This window comes from Canis lupus, chromosome 27 (genome assembly GCF_003254725.2).
Source record: "Canis lupus dingo isolate Sandy chromosome 27, ASM325472v2, whole genome shotgun sequence".
Taxonomy (NCBI): Eukaryota; Metazoa; Chordata; class Mammalia; order Carnivora; family Canidae; genus Canis; species Canis lupus.
In genome coordinates this window covers 13,333,657-13,352,733 of record NC_064269.1, presented here as the reverse complement: position 1 = coordinate 13,352,733, position 19,077 = coordinate 13,333,657, and the positions used below count along the sequence as shown (strand labels likewise).

Here is a 19,077-nt window from a genome sequence, read left to right as displayed (position 1 = left end):
TATTCCATATTGGTAAATGTTATGGATACTTAAAGCCCTTTAAGCTGAAAGAATGGAAAATGTATAACTATTTTTGATCATTTTATTTTATTTTATTTTTGAGGAGGAAGGGGCAGAGTGAAAGGGAGAGAGAATCCCAAGCAGCAGGCTCCATGCCCAGCGTGGAGCCTAATGCAGGAATCAATCTTAAAACCCTGAGATCATGACCTGAGCTGAGATCAAGAGTTAGATGCTTAACTGACTGAGCCACCTGGGCACCCTTGATCATTTTATTTCTTAAATGGAGGATGAACTTCCCTGACTTAAACTATACTAAACAAAAGCAATCCATACATCATCAGTTATATCCTCACTGGCAATGTAGTAAGAAGTACTTCAGATCTTGCACTTTTAAATGGCATCAGATTAATAGACTCTTATATCTGGAATCCCTTTTTGTAATTTTTCCACTTTGTCCCTTGCTGTCATGCTGTTAGGTATTTCTTGATGTAGTACAGCTTTTTAGAATTGAGATAAAGCAAGAGTGAGTGATGTTCTTTGAATGAAGCATCAGTGGGCTCTCCTGTGAGCCAAGTCCTTAAAAGAGTTTGTGTCAGGACATTTTAGCATATATTTTGGCTGCATACAAGCCCATTTTGTAATTTTGGTAAATTTTTTAAGTTCCTTTTTTTTGGGTCATAGCTAGCCAAAGTGAGCGAATATTATAGTGGTGGTCATACTTGCTCTAGTACCTTTTTTTGTTGTTCCTGTGGACTACAAATCGAATGACTTTAAAATAAATTCAGGAGATTGAATTTATAGATAAGGAAGAGAAAATATAAACCATATTATGTCATTTTGATATAGTCTTGGGTTTATTAAATGCTTATTTTATTTAGAAGTCCAAAATACACTTACAGAATAACCCATTTTAAGGCATAAAAGAAAAAAATAGACTTCTGTTATATAGGCTGCCTGAAAAGTGGTATAAGTTGGAATAAGAAGGAGTATAAGAATGACTTTAAAATTTTTTAAGGTTATGGGATCCCTGGGTGGCGCAGTGGTTTGGCGCCTGCCTTTGGCCCAGGGTGCGATCCTGGGGACCCGGGATTGAATCCCACGTCGGGCTCCCAGTGCATGGAGCCTGCTTCTCTCTCTGCCTGTGTCTCTGCCTCTCTCTCTCTCTCTCTCTGTGACTATCATAAATAAATAAAAATTAAAAAAATATATAAAAATTTTTTAAGGTTAAAAAATAATAAAATAAAATAAATAAAATAAAATAAAATAAAATAAAATAATAAAATAAAATAAAATTTCTTAAGGTTACCTTTTCCCCCTAAGTTTAAGGAAGGAAAGACAGTTGACATTTTCTTCTTCTTGATGTCTTTTAATTTCTAATTTCCACTCAACTGAATTTCATAAAGAGTAAATATGAACAGAACTGTAAGCGGTCTTGATTTTAAAACAAACACAAGAATATTTTGTATCACTTCCTATAGGCTCGTGCTTCTTCTTCCCCTGTGATCCTCGTTGGCACGCATCTGGATGTTTCTGATGAAAAGCAGCGTAAAGCCTGCATAAGTAAAATCACCAAGGAACTCTTGAACAAGCGAGGGTTTCCTGCAATAAGGGATTACCACTTTGTGAATGCCACTGAGGAATCTGATGCTTTGGCAAAACTTCGGAAAACCATCATAAATGAGAGTCTTAATTTTAAGGTAATGTGGTTAATGCCTTCTGTAGACTGGTGAATAAGTATAATTTATTAACTCTCATGTTACACAACTGTCAGAAGTCTTGAGAAGAGAACAACTGTCTTAAAATTGTGAGTTTTTTTCATAGCTGTTAGGATTACTAAAGTATTTCAATTTTAAGGTTTCTTACTTCTGTCATTCCTCATTTCAAATGCATAGAAATGGGAATAAAACAAATTAGAGGATCCTGAAGGAAACGAATGTCTGAGAGGCTGAATGTTTCTGAGAGAATCTGAGAACGTGTTTCTGATGCCCTTTCTCTCACAACTTTTTGTAGTGATAATTCAGCAAAAGAATACGAGTGAATATTGGGGTCTCAGGATCATCTTTCCTCTATTCTTTGTTCTTTCTCCACTTGCTCCTTTCTTTTGGAGTTTCTCTTTTATGTACACCCTAATCTGTGCTTCCTTCACATCTCTTATCAGTGTGATACCCATTCCACATGTTTTTCTTCCCTCAGTATTGTGAGATGGCTCTTTCATGAGGTTGCCAAGATTGTGAATTTGATTTTCAACAATGTCTAAGCAATTTTTTAGTCCATATAAACTGGGTTTTCAATTTTATTTATTTTTAAAGACTTTATTTATGTTTTTGACAAAAGAGAGAGGGAGAGAGTGTGTGCATAGTAGGGGGAGAAGCAGAGAAAGAGGGAGAAGCTGACTCCCCACTGAGCAGGGAACCCGATGTAGGGCTCAAACCCCAGGACCCCAAGATCATGACCTGAGCTGAAGGCAGACACTTGACTGAGCCACCCAGGTGCCCTTGGGTTTTCTACTTTAGAAATTACGTTTTGATTTCCAAAGTTCTAGTAAGCCAAATATAATTCATAGGGTTCATAAAATACAAATAAATTGGTTATTAGGGAGAATACTTGTTTTTAATACTTGTAGGAAAAAGAAATCTTTCCTAAGTTTTACAAATACTGTAGTATAAAGTACACTGAAAATTCCTCGAATAGTTTCATGAGCCAAACACAATGGTCAATTTCATTGTTAGTCCCTGTTGGTTTAGCTCATTAGCACTAATGATCAAGGCTATGGCTTATAACTAGGGTCCTGTTTTGCCTGGGCATTCCCAGCGTAATTAATAGTGTCCCACTACATTCTCAGAAGCATTCCAATTTGGATGATAAATTACACAATCACCCTGGTTATAATGTGTTGGCCAGTTAGCTTAGTTCTGTTCCATTTGCACAGATTATACTCCTATCTAAAACCTAATGAGCCATTTATAAATGTGTTGGTCTTTGTGGTGCCCAGGGAGAGAATTTGCATGTTTGTATCTTTCAACACATTTATCACAGTCACTAAAAGATTTTACCATCCGTGGGTCAGTAGTGGCATCTTATGTAAGCAGAACGACATAGTATTTATTTGGAGATTTTTGTGTTCTCTTGTTGGACATATGATTAAAGAGCAATGTGACTTTTAACAAACAAATACACAAAATTCATGTATCCAATTAAATATTCTCTATCTAGGCAGTTTTCCTCCGAGACTACACCTGTACTTACAGAACTTTACTGTTAATTATAACATTTTAGTAGCTCCTATTCTTGTCATATATGTCAGAGCATATATCATATTTTTAAAAAGACTTCTTGGAGAGGAATTTGTTTTCAAAAAGCCTGAATTAGTTGAAACAAATAGATAAAGTATGAATAGTTTAGTTGAAGTATAGATAAACTGGTTGGTTCTTCTAACTGGACTAGTAGTGCTTTAGCATGATAGCAAGTTATCACTATCAATCAATAAGACCAACTTTCTTCCTGCACTCATAAATTAACCCTGAAGCCAACACAAATGCTTTGATAAATGGCTGGATTATTGGAAGAAAGATGTATATTGCTAATGGTTGCATCATTCTGGCATTTTAGTTTGAAAATCCATCTGATTGCTTTGCAGAAAACTGGCTCTTTCAGGATCTTTCAGAACCAATGATCCTGCCAGAGCTTGAATATATTTTCATCCCTGAGATGCTTCAACTTGTATTCAAGCAGGTTTTTAAATCTATTAGAGATTATTATTTTGTACTGGCATTTGTTTTTCATTTGCTCCTCTATCTTGGCTCTTCTCTATTCTTTCCCCGTCTTGCCTTTATTAACATGTGTCTATGCAGACTCTAGAATAAAAATTTTGTTTTGGCTCTTGGTGATCCCATAATCAAGCTAAAAGGAGAAGTAGGACAAAACAGAATTCATTGCCAACATTAGCCCTTTCAATCTTGTTCAGCCCATTCGCAGAGCATTCTCTGATTGTCCTGTAACTCAGCACTATAAAATTCACCCCTTTGCTATGTAATTTGCTTTCTGTGAGAACATTGTTTACTTCTGTATGTAGATTTTCTTTCTTGAGTTAAAACACAAACTTCAATATGACGTTCTATTTTGTCTTAATTTATAAATGATGAGAAGGAATATGAAAAGTGGAAATTAGCGGATTTATATGTAATTTGCTGTGGTATTGGATACATGAAAACAGTTTTTTGAATGTTTTGAAGTGAATATGTAGGTAATAGTATGGCTGTTATAAATAAAACTCCTTAAAGTTCTACTTAAGAGTAGAAAAAGAGAGACGCCTTGGTGACTCAGCGGTTGAGTGTCTGCCTTTGGCCCAGGGTGTGATCTCGGAGTCCCGGTGTCCTGTTGTCCTGGGGTCTAGCCCGCATGGGGCTCCCTGCATTCAGCCTGCTTCTCTCTCTCTCTGTCTGTGTCTCTGCCTCTGTCTCTCTGTGTCTTTCATGAATAAATAAATAAAATCTTTAAAAAAAAGAGTAGAAAAAGAGCACCTTAAATTTGCATGTGTGTGTGTAATAATCCCAACTTCTGTTTATAGTAAGTTTAAAAATTTAAGTAGAAATTCTTAGGTAAAAAGAATACAAGAATATATAAATGGGTTGAGAAATAGGGAGAGTTTGCCACCTGGTGGTTTTCAGAGGCACTTTAGTCACTATTGTTACAGTTGCATTTCTATTTAAAATTAGATTCTCCTGGGGAAAAAAAGTTCGGAAAAGATTTTTTATTATAGAAATTATCTTAAAGTGACTCTTTAAAAATTTTTTTTATGTATTTCAGTTAGCATACAATGATTAGATTATGAGTGTAATAGACCAAAAAAAATCATCCTCTCATGTCAAAATTATTTGTGTTTAGATGATTTTTTGTTTTCCCAAGTTTGAAGTTCCATGAAAAAGCATAGCTTGGGTACATTCCATTAATGTAACATTTTGCAAATAACAAGCACAAACTATAATGTTTTACCTTGGAGCATAAACATTTTCATCTAATAAATAAGGCCTTAAGGCTTTGGAATACTTACTGACTTTTTTTTTTTTTAACTGACTTCTTATGCTAACATATCTATTGCATATATGTCTAATGTCTTAGAAAATAGCAAATCCCTTATTTATGGTTAGTGATTTATCCTGGGTTGTATCATGGTTTTTCTGGGTTGTATCATGGTTTTTCTGAATTGTTAGATAAATATTTCCATATTATTTTGATAGTTCTTTCTAAATTGGCTTCTGTGTTTATATTTTTCTTATTTTAATATTTTGTTTATTCTTCACAGTTTAAATAGTTTTTTTAAAAAGATTTTATTTGTTTATTCATGAGAGACACACACACAGAGAGAGAGAGAGAGAGAGGCAGAGACACAGGCAGAAGGAGAAGCAGGCTCCATTCCATGCAGGGAGCCTGACCACAGGCTGACCCCAGCCTGTCCTGGGTCTCCAGGACCACACTCCAGGCTGAAGGTGGTGCTAAAGCACTGAGCCACCCGGGCTGCTCCAGTTTAAATAGGTTTACATCACATTTTGATTTTATTTAAAAAATACATTTCTGAATAATATTTTACTTTCCTAACAACTATTAGCACTGAATTTACCAACCACCCGACAAGCATATGAGTGAAATGAATTTTTACAGCTTGTCATTTGTAATTACACAGATCCGAGATCAGCCTGTTGTTGGGCAGCTGATTCCAGACTGTTATGTAGAACTTGAGAAAATCATTTTATCAGAGCGTAAAAATGTGCCAATTGAATTTCCTGTAATCGACCGGAAACGATTATTACAACTTGTAAAGGAAAATCAGCTGCAGTTGGATGAAAATGAGCTCCCTCATGCAGTTCACTTCCTAAATGAATCAGGTTTGTGTGTTTGTTACATATTTTTTCAAAGCTCCAGTACAATCATTTATGAGAATATATCTAAACCTTGCACAGAATTTACATACAAAACTTAATAGAATTTCCATAAAATTCTTGGACCATTGACTTTTTCCTTTTGAAAGGTCATCATGTGCAATAATGTTGAATCATATGCCATATTATAGAAAATCATTTAGAAACCATCTGGGACAGTGTTGGGAAGAGTATCCCAGCAGGAGTTAAAACATGAGGGTTCTAGAAATTGGCTTAACTATTCAGGAGCTTTGAGACCCTGAGCACAAGTCCATATCTTTTCATAGTATCATTTGAATTTGGTGTGTGTGGAGTTATTTGTATACTATAAAGGGGAATTATTATTGGGGTGCTCTAACTGGGCACTTAGAGGATCAATGGTTGCCTGAAATAATAATGCACCTTTTAGAATGGCAGATCCTGCCTGTTGCATTGCACATAGTCAGTGTGACCTCATAGATGAAAACACTTGCAGAAGCTTCTGTGCTATTTGTGTATTTGATCAATATGACCTTGCTAGAAAGGTATGAGTTGATTTGTAGTACTAGAGTTAAGCGGCTGAGAAACTGCTTTTAATCCCTAGATTTTGTTGTGTGAAAAATAAATCTTTACATGGATTATAATCTGTTCCTTTTCCCCCATTATTCTTAAGCCAGTAGCTTTCTGCAATATTCTGTATTTCTTACCTATATTTGAAAATAAGATATCTTTGTAGGATATATTTAGAAAACTAAAAAAATTCTGTGAATTTTTTATTATTTGTAAATATATATACAAGACAATGCATGCCATTGTCTCACATATGCTTGTATATGATTATTTTATTTAGTTCAAAAATTCCTTTATATATCTGGACATTAGAGCTTGGGAACTGGAATGCCCAGGTTCTAGTCTCAGCTCTGCTACCAACTGTGCTGAGATTTCCTCATCTGTAAAATGAGGAGGTTGGACTAGAGTCTCTCAAAAGCCCCTTTTTATTTGTATATTGTGGATTCCATGTTTCACTGTTTGATTTTTTACTATAGGGGTCCTTCTTCATTTTCAAGATCCAGCTCTGCAGTTAAGTGACTTATATTTTGTGGAACCCAAGTGGCTTTGTAAAGTCATGGCACAGGTTAGTGTCTGGTATTTTTGTGGCATGAGGGTAATGACTGAAGAGTGCTAAAAATGATGGAATTTATATTCAGTTAAGGTAGAAAGTCCTGTACAAGTAGAATACTGTAGATCAATTCATGTAGGAGTCTACATAAAGTAGAGCTTCATGAAAGAAGGGACAATGTCTGAGAGTTCACCTCAGTGTCTTTGTTTCCAACTTACAGACCGATGTTGTACCACTGTGTTCCACAGTGCTTTTCTAGATCCTGATGACACTTTGGTTTGGTTATTGGTATAGTCAGTTGAATGGAAGCTTTGTGAAAATCCTTGGGGGAAATATACATAAGAAAATTGGATGGTGAGCCTAAAACCTTTAGACAGCATGAAGGGAAGTTTTGACTCTTGAGTGGAATATAAGCTCTAAATGCTTACAGTTTTGAAAACTGGATGGTGATGGTTATGGCTGTCCTTTTTCCGTTTGTATTTCATATGGAAAAGTTTTTCTTTTGCCAATGATAATCAATTACTGGTAAGTTTATCTTAATTAGTTACCATCTCTATAGGTTTGCCATAGAAAAATCCATTCAAGCAGAACACACTAGCTCAGTGTTTCTCACTGTCAGATTGCACCAGATAATTATTTGTTGTACATTATAGGATGTTAGCAGCATCTTTGGTTTCTACCATCTAGATGCCAATAGTACTCCCCTAGTGTGACAAGCACAAATGTGTCCAGACATTGCCAAATAGAGGTGGGGGTGCAAAATCACCCTGGTTGAGAACAACTGCATCTAACTTAATCATGAACTGAAGGGAGCTTGAGGAGACTCTCTAACACATGTACTCACTCACTGACAACTATTTTGTTTGTGAGCATAATGCACAGTTTTGAACGTGACTCTCTGAATCCCTAAAATGATTCTGTCTTTTTACATTAGAATCATCTCTTCTAACTAAACCATAATAGTAATTAAATTCCCTCATAATTTTGAATGTTAGTTTCTAAATTTTATCTAAGGAATAAAAGGACAGGAAACTAATTTTTGGCTAAATCCCATATCATGGACTTTGAGAGCATTTGAAACACAACCGGCAATTGTAACATGATAGTAATAGCTATTTTGGTAGATGTTTTATTTTTATTTATTTATTTTTTAAAAGATTTTATTTACTTATTCATGAGACACACACACACACACACACACACACACACATACACACACACACAGAGGCAGAGACACAGGCAGAGGGAAAAGCAGGCTCCATGCAGGGAACCCGACATGGGACTCGATTCCGGGTCTCTAGGATCATGCCCTGGGCTGAAGGCAGGCGCTAAACCACTGTGCCACCAGGGATCCTGATAGATATTTTTAAAGTAGATTTTCATCCTTTTGCACAATATGCCATGGAAAGTGATTCCACTCATTTGCTAAATGGGAATGAAGCTGGTAGAGTGGTCAAGGGCACAAGCTCTAGAGTCAGCATGACCTGTGTTCAAATTTCTTCTGTATCTTTCTTAACTTTGTGACATTTCTTAATGTTTTAAGCCTTTGTTTCTTTACTTGTAAAATAAGGAAAATAACTGTTATTTTCTACATTGCTTCCCTAATTCAGTGTAGAGAAGTAAATGTTAGCTAATTTTATGTTTAACCTATTTGATAATTAAAGATATTATTTTAGAAATGAAAAAAAAAACCTTCAAAATTGTAAAGATGTATCCATGAAATTTTGGAAAGTGTGCCAGGTACAGAGCTAAATAAAAAATCTGTGTAGGTGGGTACGTTCTGTACAACAAAGGGAGTTTTAAATATACCCTGAAGATTTTTGTTGTCCTAGATGGTGCACTGTATCAGAACATAACTAAACTCTAGATAGTCAAGAAAAGGCTAAAGTTGCACTAAAAAGTGATGTTTTTCCATGTGAATTGGTAATATTTAAAATTACGCAGATACAAATAATATAGGAGGGCCTCTTATTCAGTAGAATAAAGAGGTAGTTTGCATCAGAATCACCGTCTTTTAACAAAAGCAACCTTCTACCATAACCACAATAAAATCCCTGAAGATTCATGGAGAAATTAAGTTGAAACTCCATGAAAGTTCTTATTAGTATAGTTATACTATAAACATGATAATTTAAGTGAAAATTAAGTCAAGAATTTGAACAGTTCCAAGTTATATCGAAAGATCTAAAAGAGTCAGTAGAACAATTAAATTTCATATTAATTTAATAAATGCCATTTTTGTTTATGCTGATATATTAAAGTATAATGTCATTTTCACCAAGACTTAAAGAAAATGAAAGCTATAAATGATCAAATGAAAATAAGAATGAATTGTCTGATATCCATCAGCAAAAATAAATAGGGGTATTCACCTCCATGAATCATCAAGGCAAGGTCAGAAACAATTTCAGGGTGCAGAAGCTCTAAGAGCCTACCTACTCTTCTCTTTGCTCCAGACTATTAGGTCATTAGATTTATTAAAAATGTTTCCGTCATTGCACAGAGAAGTTTGCAAAAACTCATTTAACCGTATGATAAAAGAGATACGAAGGACACTTACTGAATTAATCAGGTGGAATATTAAAAAGCTTGCATGGCAATGTAATCTTGTTAAAAACTTGGGTGAGGAACTTGGGAAATTTTCTTTCTTTGCATAACGGCATACGTTAGGAATTATAAATTATGAGGCAGAAGGAATATAAAGAGTTCTTTTAAAGGTGATAAAATTTAGATAACATTTCAGTTTTGCATTGCTATGTAACAAGATACCCCCAAACTTGGAGTAAAACATCAACATTTTATTGTTTCTCACTGTTCTGTGGGCTGACCATGCTCAGCGGAACAGCTCTGCTGCCATGGCATTGGCAAGGGTCATTCACTTGGCTTCCTTCATTGAGTCAAGCTGCTGAGTCCAAGAAACTTACACTCACATTTTTGGTATGTTGGTGCTCCACCATGTAGTCTTTCATATGACCAGTCCTCTCAAAGGGTGGGCCCAGAGCTGATAAAATGTCAGTTGTGCCATGTTCTAATGACTGGAGTAACCATAGAGCCTATCCAGGTTCAAGAGGAATCAAGGATCCTTCAAGAAATGAAAGATCAAACACCACACCTGTGTAGGAAGAGAAGCAATTCATGTGTCTGTCTTTGGAAACCATCTACTACAAATAGTGGTAGTACACCATAGATCTACTTAAAAACATCAAGCACAAACTCCTATTTTATTTTATTAATTTTTAAAAAGATTTTATTTATTTTTTCATGAGACCCACAGAGAGAGAGAGAGGCAGAGACACAGGCAGAGGGAGAAGCAGGCTCCATGCAGGGAGCCTGATGTGGGACTTGATCCTGGGACTCCAGGATCATGCCTTGAGCCAAAGGCAGATGCCCAACCACTGAGCCACCCAGGCATCCCAACAAACATGCCAATTTTAAATCAATGTTTCTAGGAGTGCACAGCTGGCTCAGTCAGAAGAGCTTGCAGCTCTCAATCTTCCAGGTTGTGAGTTCAAGCCCCATGTTGGGTATAGACATTACTTAAAAAAACCTTAAGAAAATTTTAAAAATGAAGTCGAAGTATCAAAATAAATTAGAGTGAGTATATAATATTGGCTAACATACAAGGGGTTACTTATGTGCTATCAAACATTTTCTCATGTAATTCTCAGAGCAACTCTTTTAAATGGTACTAGATTAGTCCTCATCCTGAAGATGAAGAAATTGATGGACATAGAAGTTAAACAATTTATCCAAATCAACATATTTAGGAAGAAGTAGAGTTGGGATTTCAAACTAAGTAGTTTGACTCCAGTGCCCCTAAATCAAACCCCAGGATAAAATGCTCTACACTTTCTTTTCCCCAGATTCACTCATCCAACATTGATTTGAGACCTACAGTGTCCCAGATGTTGTTCTGATGCTGGATAAGCATTATAAGCATAGATAAAACAATGTTCCTGCTTTCGTGAAGCTGATATTCAAATAGGAGGAAATAACCAATAAATAAACACTTAAAATGTCAGGTGGCAGATGCTGTAAAGAAAATGCAAAATATGGTTGGGAATAGAGAGGGAGTTATCAGACAAGGTCTTATCACTTTATTTTCAAACAATTAAAAAAAAACTATGGATTCATGAGACACACACACACACAGACAGGCAGAGGGAGAAGCAGGCTTCTTGAGGGGAGCCTGATGTGGGACTCGATCCTAAGACCCCAGTATCATTACCTGAGCCAAAGGCAGATGCTCAACCACTGAGCCACCCAGGCACCCCTGGTCTTAACAACTTTAAAAATGCCAGAACAGCAAACAATTTTCCTTACCACCTGATTTGTAAGAGCAGTCTGGGCTCTAAAGTGCACAATATGGGAGAAGTCCCACACTGCAGTTTTTATTATTTAATGACCCATTTATACATTGTTGTTAGACACCATTGTGTTCAGCCAGTCATGCATTCATTGATTCAATAATGATTCAATACATATTATTATGTACCAAACAGAGATATAGAGATAAAGGAGATAAGTCCGTGGACCTAAGGATTTTACAATCCAATATTTCACCCACCTACATGATAATGTACATAATATATGCTCCTATTGAAGTATCCCTTATATGCTAAAGATCGAGTAAAGAAATTAAGCACAAACTTAAAAAAATCATTTGGCTAAGTAAAATGAATAGGAATATGTAGATAGTAATAGCTAACATATGAGGGCTTACTATAAGCTAAAAATTGTCATATGCACTTTGCATGCCTTTTGTATGTTATCTTATTTCAATGTCATGACAGTCTAAGGGTGAGTCACTTTTATTATCTGATCTGATTGAAACTGTGGCTTAAGGAAATTATATACCTTTCTCAAGATAACGCAGCTAGTACTAGAACGTGGATTTGAACCTGGGTTCTTCTGAAGTTATACTTTTAACTTCTGTGATGATGGTCAAAGCTGAAAGTATGGTCTCTATAGTAGAATCATCGGAGTTTCTTGTTAAACAAGCACATTCTCAAGCTTCATCTCAGACCTACTGATCCAGGCTCCATCTGGAGTCCAGCGAAATTCTGTAGTTACTTTGTGTAAGAATCACTAACCTGTACCACATACTGCCTCTCTTCCTATTGATGGAAACCGTTTTCCTTTATGCTCAAGTAACATTTCTAAGGCAAACCTGTGGCAAACCTGTAATGAGAACATAGTCTAGAGGATAATTTCCCAATAAATATATTGTTGATGAGGCTATAATAAGGATGAAGGGTGTTGGATTGATTTGTTAATTGGAGCTGGGGAAGGTTTAACATTCATTGATTGCAGAGGATCTCTATAATATTTGATTTGCATTCACTCTCTTAATTAATTAATTAATTTATTTTATTTATTTATTTATTTATTTTTTTGTGGAGGAATGGTTGCCCTACTGGGCTTCTGGTTACAGGGCTTCTAGTAGAGAAATCAGGTGCCCTGTTACACTTGACAACATTAAATTGTTTTGATCATATCAATAGCAAAGAGACACAAAATGCTTTAAATTAAACACTTTTCAGAGAATGAATTCTAGTGATTATTTACGAGTTTAAATCTTTCAGATTTTGACAGTGAAAGTGGAAGGCTATCCAAAACATCCTAAGGGAATCATTTCACGTAGAGATGTGGAAAAATTTCTTTCAAAGAAAAAGAGATTTCCAAAGAACTACATGTCACAGTATTTTAAACTGCTAGAAAAATTCCAGATTGCCTTGCCAATAGGAGAAGAATATTTGCTGGTTCCAAGCAGGTAAACCTAAACTGGAAATTCACCATCTATTATATGTTTTAATTGTCAAAATAACTTTGGTTTATGATAAATGTATTAATTTTTTTGCTTCTTGTGTACACTCTCTACTGAAATGTAACATTTACTTTTAATGAAAACACTACATTTGACACTTCAAAGGTATAGTAAATGATTTGTTTTATGTATATAATTACTGTTTGGTTTACCACTACTTGAATTACTTAAGAAAGGAAAATAGTGATATGTGTGTGTGTGTGTGTGTGTCTTTAAATGGTGCTGAGGGAGTTATATTAGGTTCTGCAGGATAGTGCGTTTTCATCAGAATTTATTTTTTAAAGGATTTATTTATTTATTTATTTATTTATTCATTCATTCATTCATTCATTCATTCATTCATGAGAGACACACAGAGAGAGAGGCGGAGACATAGGCAGAGGGAGAAGCAAGCTCCTCAGGGGATTCAATCCTGGGACTCTGGGACCATACCCTGAGCCAAAGGCAGATGCCCAACACTGAGCCATCCAGACGTCCCTCATCAGATGACTTTATGGCAGTGAATTTTCAGAGAGTGGCAACACAATGAAGGCCTAAGTTCTAGCTCTGTATTATAGAAATTTTTCTTGTTGCTTTATAGTTTCTTATTGCTGGGAAATGTTATAAGGTATATGACATTGAAAAGTGCAAATTGCATTGATTGGTAGATGCTATTCAATTCTAAAAATACATGTACACTTTTTTCTAGGACATGACATTTTTTCGAGTTTTATATAATCCCTTAAAACCTGTCTATGCATAACTAATTGTAATAATTTATTTATTAGTATAAATGGTATTACTGAAAAAAAATGCATCTGAGCATGTATTTGAATTGACTAAATAGCCATTGAATTTTTGAAGAAGGAAGGTCATGTAGCAAAAGAACATTATAAAAACGTGCAATTGCCTACAATATTTATCTTCGACTCATTGATTTTAAGTAGTAAAGCACTCTGGTTAACATGGTTGGGTAAATTTTTATGTAGCTATGTAATGCTGATACCCTTTTCTCTTTAGTTTGTCTGATCACAGGCCTGTGATAGAGCTTCCCCATTGTGAGAACTCTGAAATTATCATTCGACTATACGAAATGCCTTATTTTCCAATGGGATTTTGGTCGAGGTTAATCAATCGATTACTTGAAATTTCACCTTACATGCTTTCAGGAAGAGGTATGTATTTAATGAAGTCAATATTTGAGAAGTTAGGGGGGAAGCATATTAAAATTGACATGTCATTTTCACAGAGTTCATGTATTTGTAAGGCCACTGAAAATCAGAAAATAAGCTTATAGGACTTCAGAGTAGCCAGGATAAGGACACATAGGCTCATTTAAGTTCATGCAGTTTGTCAAGAAGGAAATTTCTTAAGTCCTCACTCAAAGCGTATTTGTTTTTATTTTAGACACATTTATAATAAGTATGAATATCTTGCTTTCCAAGCTAGAGTAGACTAGAAGCAACAGTTTTAGAAGGTAAGATTACTAGGATTCACTGGTGTTAAACACATGCACACGTGTAAACCGACACACACAAATGAACAAAGAAAAATTACAAGTGACTATCACTGCAAAGCCAGAGAGTCTTAGTTAACAAAAGTAACAGGTTCTGACCATTCAGACCATTCACTGTAAAGACTTAAAAGCTCTCTTGCTGTGCAATTCCTGAGGGATTTATATTTATATTTATATTATATTATATATATATTATATATATTTATATTTATATTTATTTAGATTTATATTTATATTTTTTATATTTTTTATAATCTTTTTGATTAAAAATGGGTCTTTAGGGCAGCCCTGGTGGCTAAGCAGTTTAGCGCCGCCTTCGGCCCAGGACCTGATCCTGGAGACCTGGGATCAAGTCCCGCGTCGGGCTCCCTGCATGGAGCCTGCTTCTCCCTCTGCCTGTCTCTGCCTCTCTCTCTCTCTGTCTCTCATGAATAAATAAATAAAATCTTTAGAAAAAATGGGTCTTTATATTGCTAGCTCCTCCTTCTTGAAGAAAGGGAGAACTAGTGCTCCAAAGGAAAAATATCATTTTGGGGGGCGGGGCAGGGGGGGCAGTTAAAAATCAGCTTTATGCATGTGTTACTGTATTTTGAAATAAACCTTATTTTGCTTGCAATTAATCAATATGTAGGTAGTTACATCACATTAAAATAAATCATTCCAGAAGTTTTTATTTTAGTGTGACAACCAACCTCCTTTTAAGAGTTTTAAAAGTTATGAGAATTTGGGGTGCCAGTGGTTCAATTGGTTAAGCAACTGGCTCTATTTCAGCTCAAGTCATGATTTCAGGTTTGTGAGATCAAGCCCAGCCCAGTATTGAACCTGCTTAAGATTCTCTCTCTCCTTCTCCCTCTGCCCTTTCCCACCTTTCACTCATGCACACTCTCTCTTAGAAAAAAAATTGGAAGTTATGATTACTTATTTATGATTCTTTTTATTCTATTAAGCATATCAAACTATTTTAGCATCATGAATCTGAACTATCTTTTAGGTTACCTACGGGGCATTTTATTTTATTGCCTTGCAAAATTGAGGTTAAAATACTTAATTTCATGCACAATAGATATGAATGAGTAGTTGTGTCATTAACAATTCCAATACTTTGTTTCAAAACATATGTATCTCTATTACTTACTTGTGGCATTTGCAGTGATTTTTCTGCTCTTTTAATTTATGAAGTTCATAATTAATGGATACATTTGGGTCCATTTAAACTTCTTTCAGAACGAGCACTTCGCCCAAACAGAATGTATTGGCGACAAGGCATCTACTTGAATTGGTCTCCTGAAGCTTATTGTCTGGTAGGATCTGAAGTCTTAGACAATCACCCAGAGAGTTTCTTAAAAATTACAGTTCCTTCTTGTAGAAAAGGTAAGGAAATTAATTCAAAACTTTGAATTGTACCACTAAAGAAATATAAACATTTTTTTTTCAAACTTTGTAGTCCCTCTTTCTAGCTTTGCAACAGAATAAGGTTCAGATAGGGTGTTGATGAGCTCTTCTTTGGATCATGTAGGCTGTATTCTTTTGGGCCAAGTTGTGGATCACATTGATTCTCTGATGGAAGAATGGTTTCCTGGATTGCTGGAGATTGATATTTGTGGTGAAGGAGAAACTCTGTTGAAGAAATGGGCATTATATAGTTTTAATGATGGTGAAGAGCATCAAAAAATCTTACTTGACGACTTGATGAAGAAAGCAGAAGAAGGTAGTATTGATGTAAAACTTTCAAATTTTTTAAGTGATCCTTTCAATGTTCAATGGCCTACTGGGCAACATAACCTCAACTATGAAATAAGAATACTAGAACCTACCTCATAGAATTGTTATGAGGATTAAAATAGATGATACATGCTTCCAGAATTTGGCTATTGTAAATAATGCTGCAGTAAACATAGGGGGTGCATATATGTCTTTTTGAATTAGTGCTTTCTTTTTGTTTGGGCAAATAGTCATGGAATAAGCAGAATCACATGGTATTTCTATTTTTAATTTTTCAAAGAACCTCCACACTGTTTCCCACAGTGTCTGCACCAATTTGTATTCCCACCAACAGCATGTGAGGGTTCTTTTTATTTTAATCCCTGCCAACACTTGTTATTTCTTGTTTTCCATTGTAGTCATTCTGACAGGTGAAAGACGATATCTCATTGTGGTTTTGATTTACATTTCCCTGATGATTAGTGTTGTTGAACAACCCAAGTGTCCATTGATAGGAGACTGTATAAAGAAGATGTAGTATGTGTATATATATGTGTGTGTGTATACATATATGTGTGCATACATACACACGTGGGATACACATACATAGATACATACATATATGCACTATATATATAATATATACATACATACACACTGGAATATTACTCAGCCATAAAAAGAATGCTATCTTGCCATTTCCAACAACATGGATGGACCTAGAGGGTATAACACTAAGTGCAGTAAGTCTCAGACAAAGACAAATGCCATATGATTTCACTCTTTAGAACTTAAAACACAGAACAAACAAACAACAACCAGAAAAAGGAAGACATAAAAAACCCAGACCCTTAAATACAGAGAACAAACTATTGATTACTAGAAGGGAGGTAGGTTGAAAGACACATGAAATCAGTGAGTGGGATTAAGAGTACATTTATCATGATGAGTACTGAGAAATGTATATTGTATATCAGTATATTGTACACATGAACCTAATATAACACTGTATGTTAATTATACTTGCATAAAAAATATAATAGGATGATACATAAAAATAATTTAGCAATTTGTTAACCATGTAACAAGTGCCCCCACATATGTGGTAAAAGTAGAGAGTAGATGATTTCTTAGACAGATGTCAGTCTAAGGAAGTTCTGAATTCTAATTTCTAATGAGTGAACCTAGGAATGAATTTGTAACATTCCAAGTGCATAGGTGTTAACTGAACCTTTAACGCTTTATCAGATTTTCTAGAGAAAAATAGGATTGGTAAGAAACCCTAAAAGAAGAATTAGAAATCATAGGAAATATGATTATTTTTGTGCAAATTTATGTATATCCTTAAAAGTTTGTTTTAAAAAAAACGTTTTGTGTACTTTTCAGGAGACCTTCTAGTAAATCCAGATCAACCAAGGCTCACCATTCCAATATCTCAAATTGCTCCTGACTTAATTTTGGCTGACTTACCTAGAAATATTATGTTGAATAATGATGAATTGGAATTTGAACAAGCTCCAGAGTTTCTCTTAGGTAACTACTTTTGCTGGTTTGAGAATAAAAATTAGGATATAATTTTTCCTTTATAATCTAGAAAACATTAAAATATAATTACATTGTCATAGTTTTATTGTCTTCATATATTTGTTATAGTGGTTTTTTTTTTTTTCGGAATGATATACTTGAAAGTAGTGTTACAGACATGGAATTTGCTTTGCATACATTCTCATGGACTAGATTCGAGATAAGAATGGGACTGCCATGGAAGTTCATGTGTTTGTAAAATATATCCTTGCATTTGTTTTAAGAGCCAGAAATTGGGCAGAGGACAGATAAGGAGATTTTCAGTTGTGTAATGCAGTCATTTTTCAGTCTCAAAAAGATGGGATAGGTAAAGGAAGAACACCTCTAGGTAGTCATAGAAGCAGTTTTGTTCCTCAGGATAACAAGCATGAATTCTCATAAAAAATATTCACAAAAAGCAGTTTGAGATAAAAAATTTAGAAGCATTATGTTGGTGACATACTCAAGTTCTGAGAGACTCGGAACAGTCAAGAAAGAGCATTGGGTTAAATTACTATAATTTGAAGACAATTATGGCTTTACTTTGTGGAGTATTCACTGTTGTGTGTGTGTATACATTTAATTTTAATTAAATTTCACAGAAAGAATGCCTAAAATATGTCTGTTAGGGCATTAAAATTATTAACAAAGAATGTCCAAGATTTGTGACATGACATGTAAAAGGTAAATAAACTGCTTTACACCTTTATTCTTCACATCAATTGAAAAAATTTAGAATGAATTTGAATGTTTTGGAACTCTGGAAGTGAATATATTATTGAGTTAACACAAAATGCTGAATTGTCAATGCCAAATTTTAGATTTTAACCAATGCCACACTTGACTTGTGATTTAAAGGGTACAGGTAAGTACCAGGCATTCTGTATTCTTTCTCTGAAGAAGTCTCAGGCTACAGACAAAGCTCCCCAGAATATCTCTTATTAGTACATTAATATGTGTTTCATATTAATGGATAGTTTTGAGCAATGTATGTAGAAATGCTCACAAAATTCATTTGAAGCACTTACTTTTTTGTTTTATTGATATAGTTGACATACAGCACTGTATAATTTTAAGATATACAGCAAATGATTTGAGTCTACATATATTTTGAAATGATTACCATAATGAATTTAATTAAAATTGATTATCCCATATAGATATAAAATAGAAGAAAAGATATTTTTTTATTTGTAGTGAGATCTTATAGGATTAACTCTTAACGACTTTAAATATATTTCACATAGCAGCATTAACTGTAGTCATCATGCTGTACATTCCATCCCTAGTACTTATTTATCTTATAACTGGAAGTTTTTAACCTTTGACCACCTTCAAAAGCATCTGTATTTTGTTCTGTATGCCATTAATTACACAGAGGAAAGTGTTCATAGAAGTACTCCCATTCTCTAGTCTCCTGTCCCAGAAACCCATCAATTTCATGTTTATTTACAATTTCAGGGTTTCTCAAACTCTA

General features: G+C 34.8%; 1 protein-coding gene across 1 annotated transcript in view; it reads left to right on the top strand.

The window, feature by feature from the left end:
* LRRK2 (leucine rich repeat kinase 2) overlaps positions 1-19,077 on the top strand; it is a 139,803-nt gene that overhangs the window by 77,449 nt on the left and 43,277 nt on the right. Inside the window, 8 exon segments of the mRNA XM_025455630.3 lie at positions 1,479-1,697; positions 5,681-5,882; positions 6,941-7,029; positions 12,600-12,787; positions 13,841-13,995; positions 15,561-15,707; positions 15,853-16,044; positions 17,424-17,570. Coding sequence (XP_025311415.3) covers positions 1,479-1,697; positions 5,681-5,882; positions 6,941-7,029; positions 12,600-12,787; positions 13,841-13,995; positions 15,561-15,707; positions 15,853-16,044; positions 17,424-17,570 — 1,339 coding nt within the window.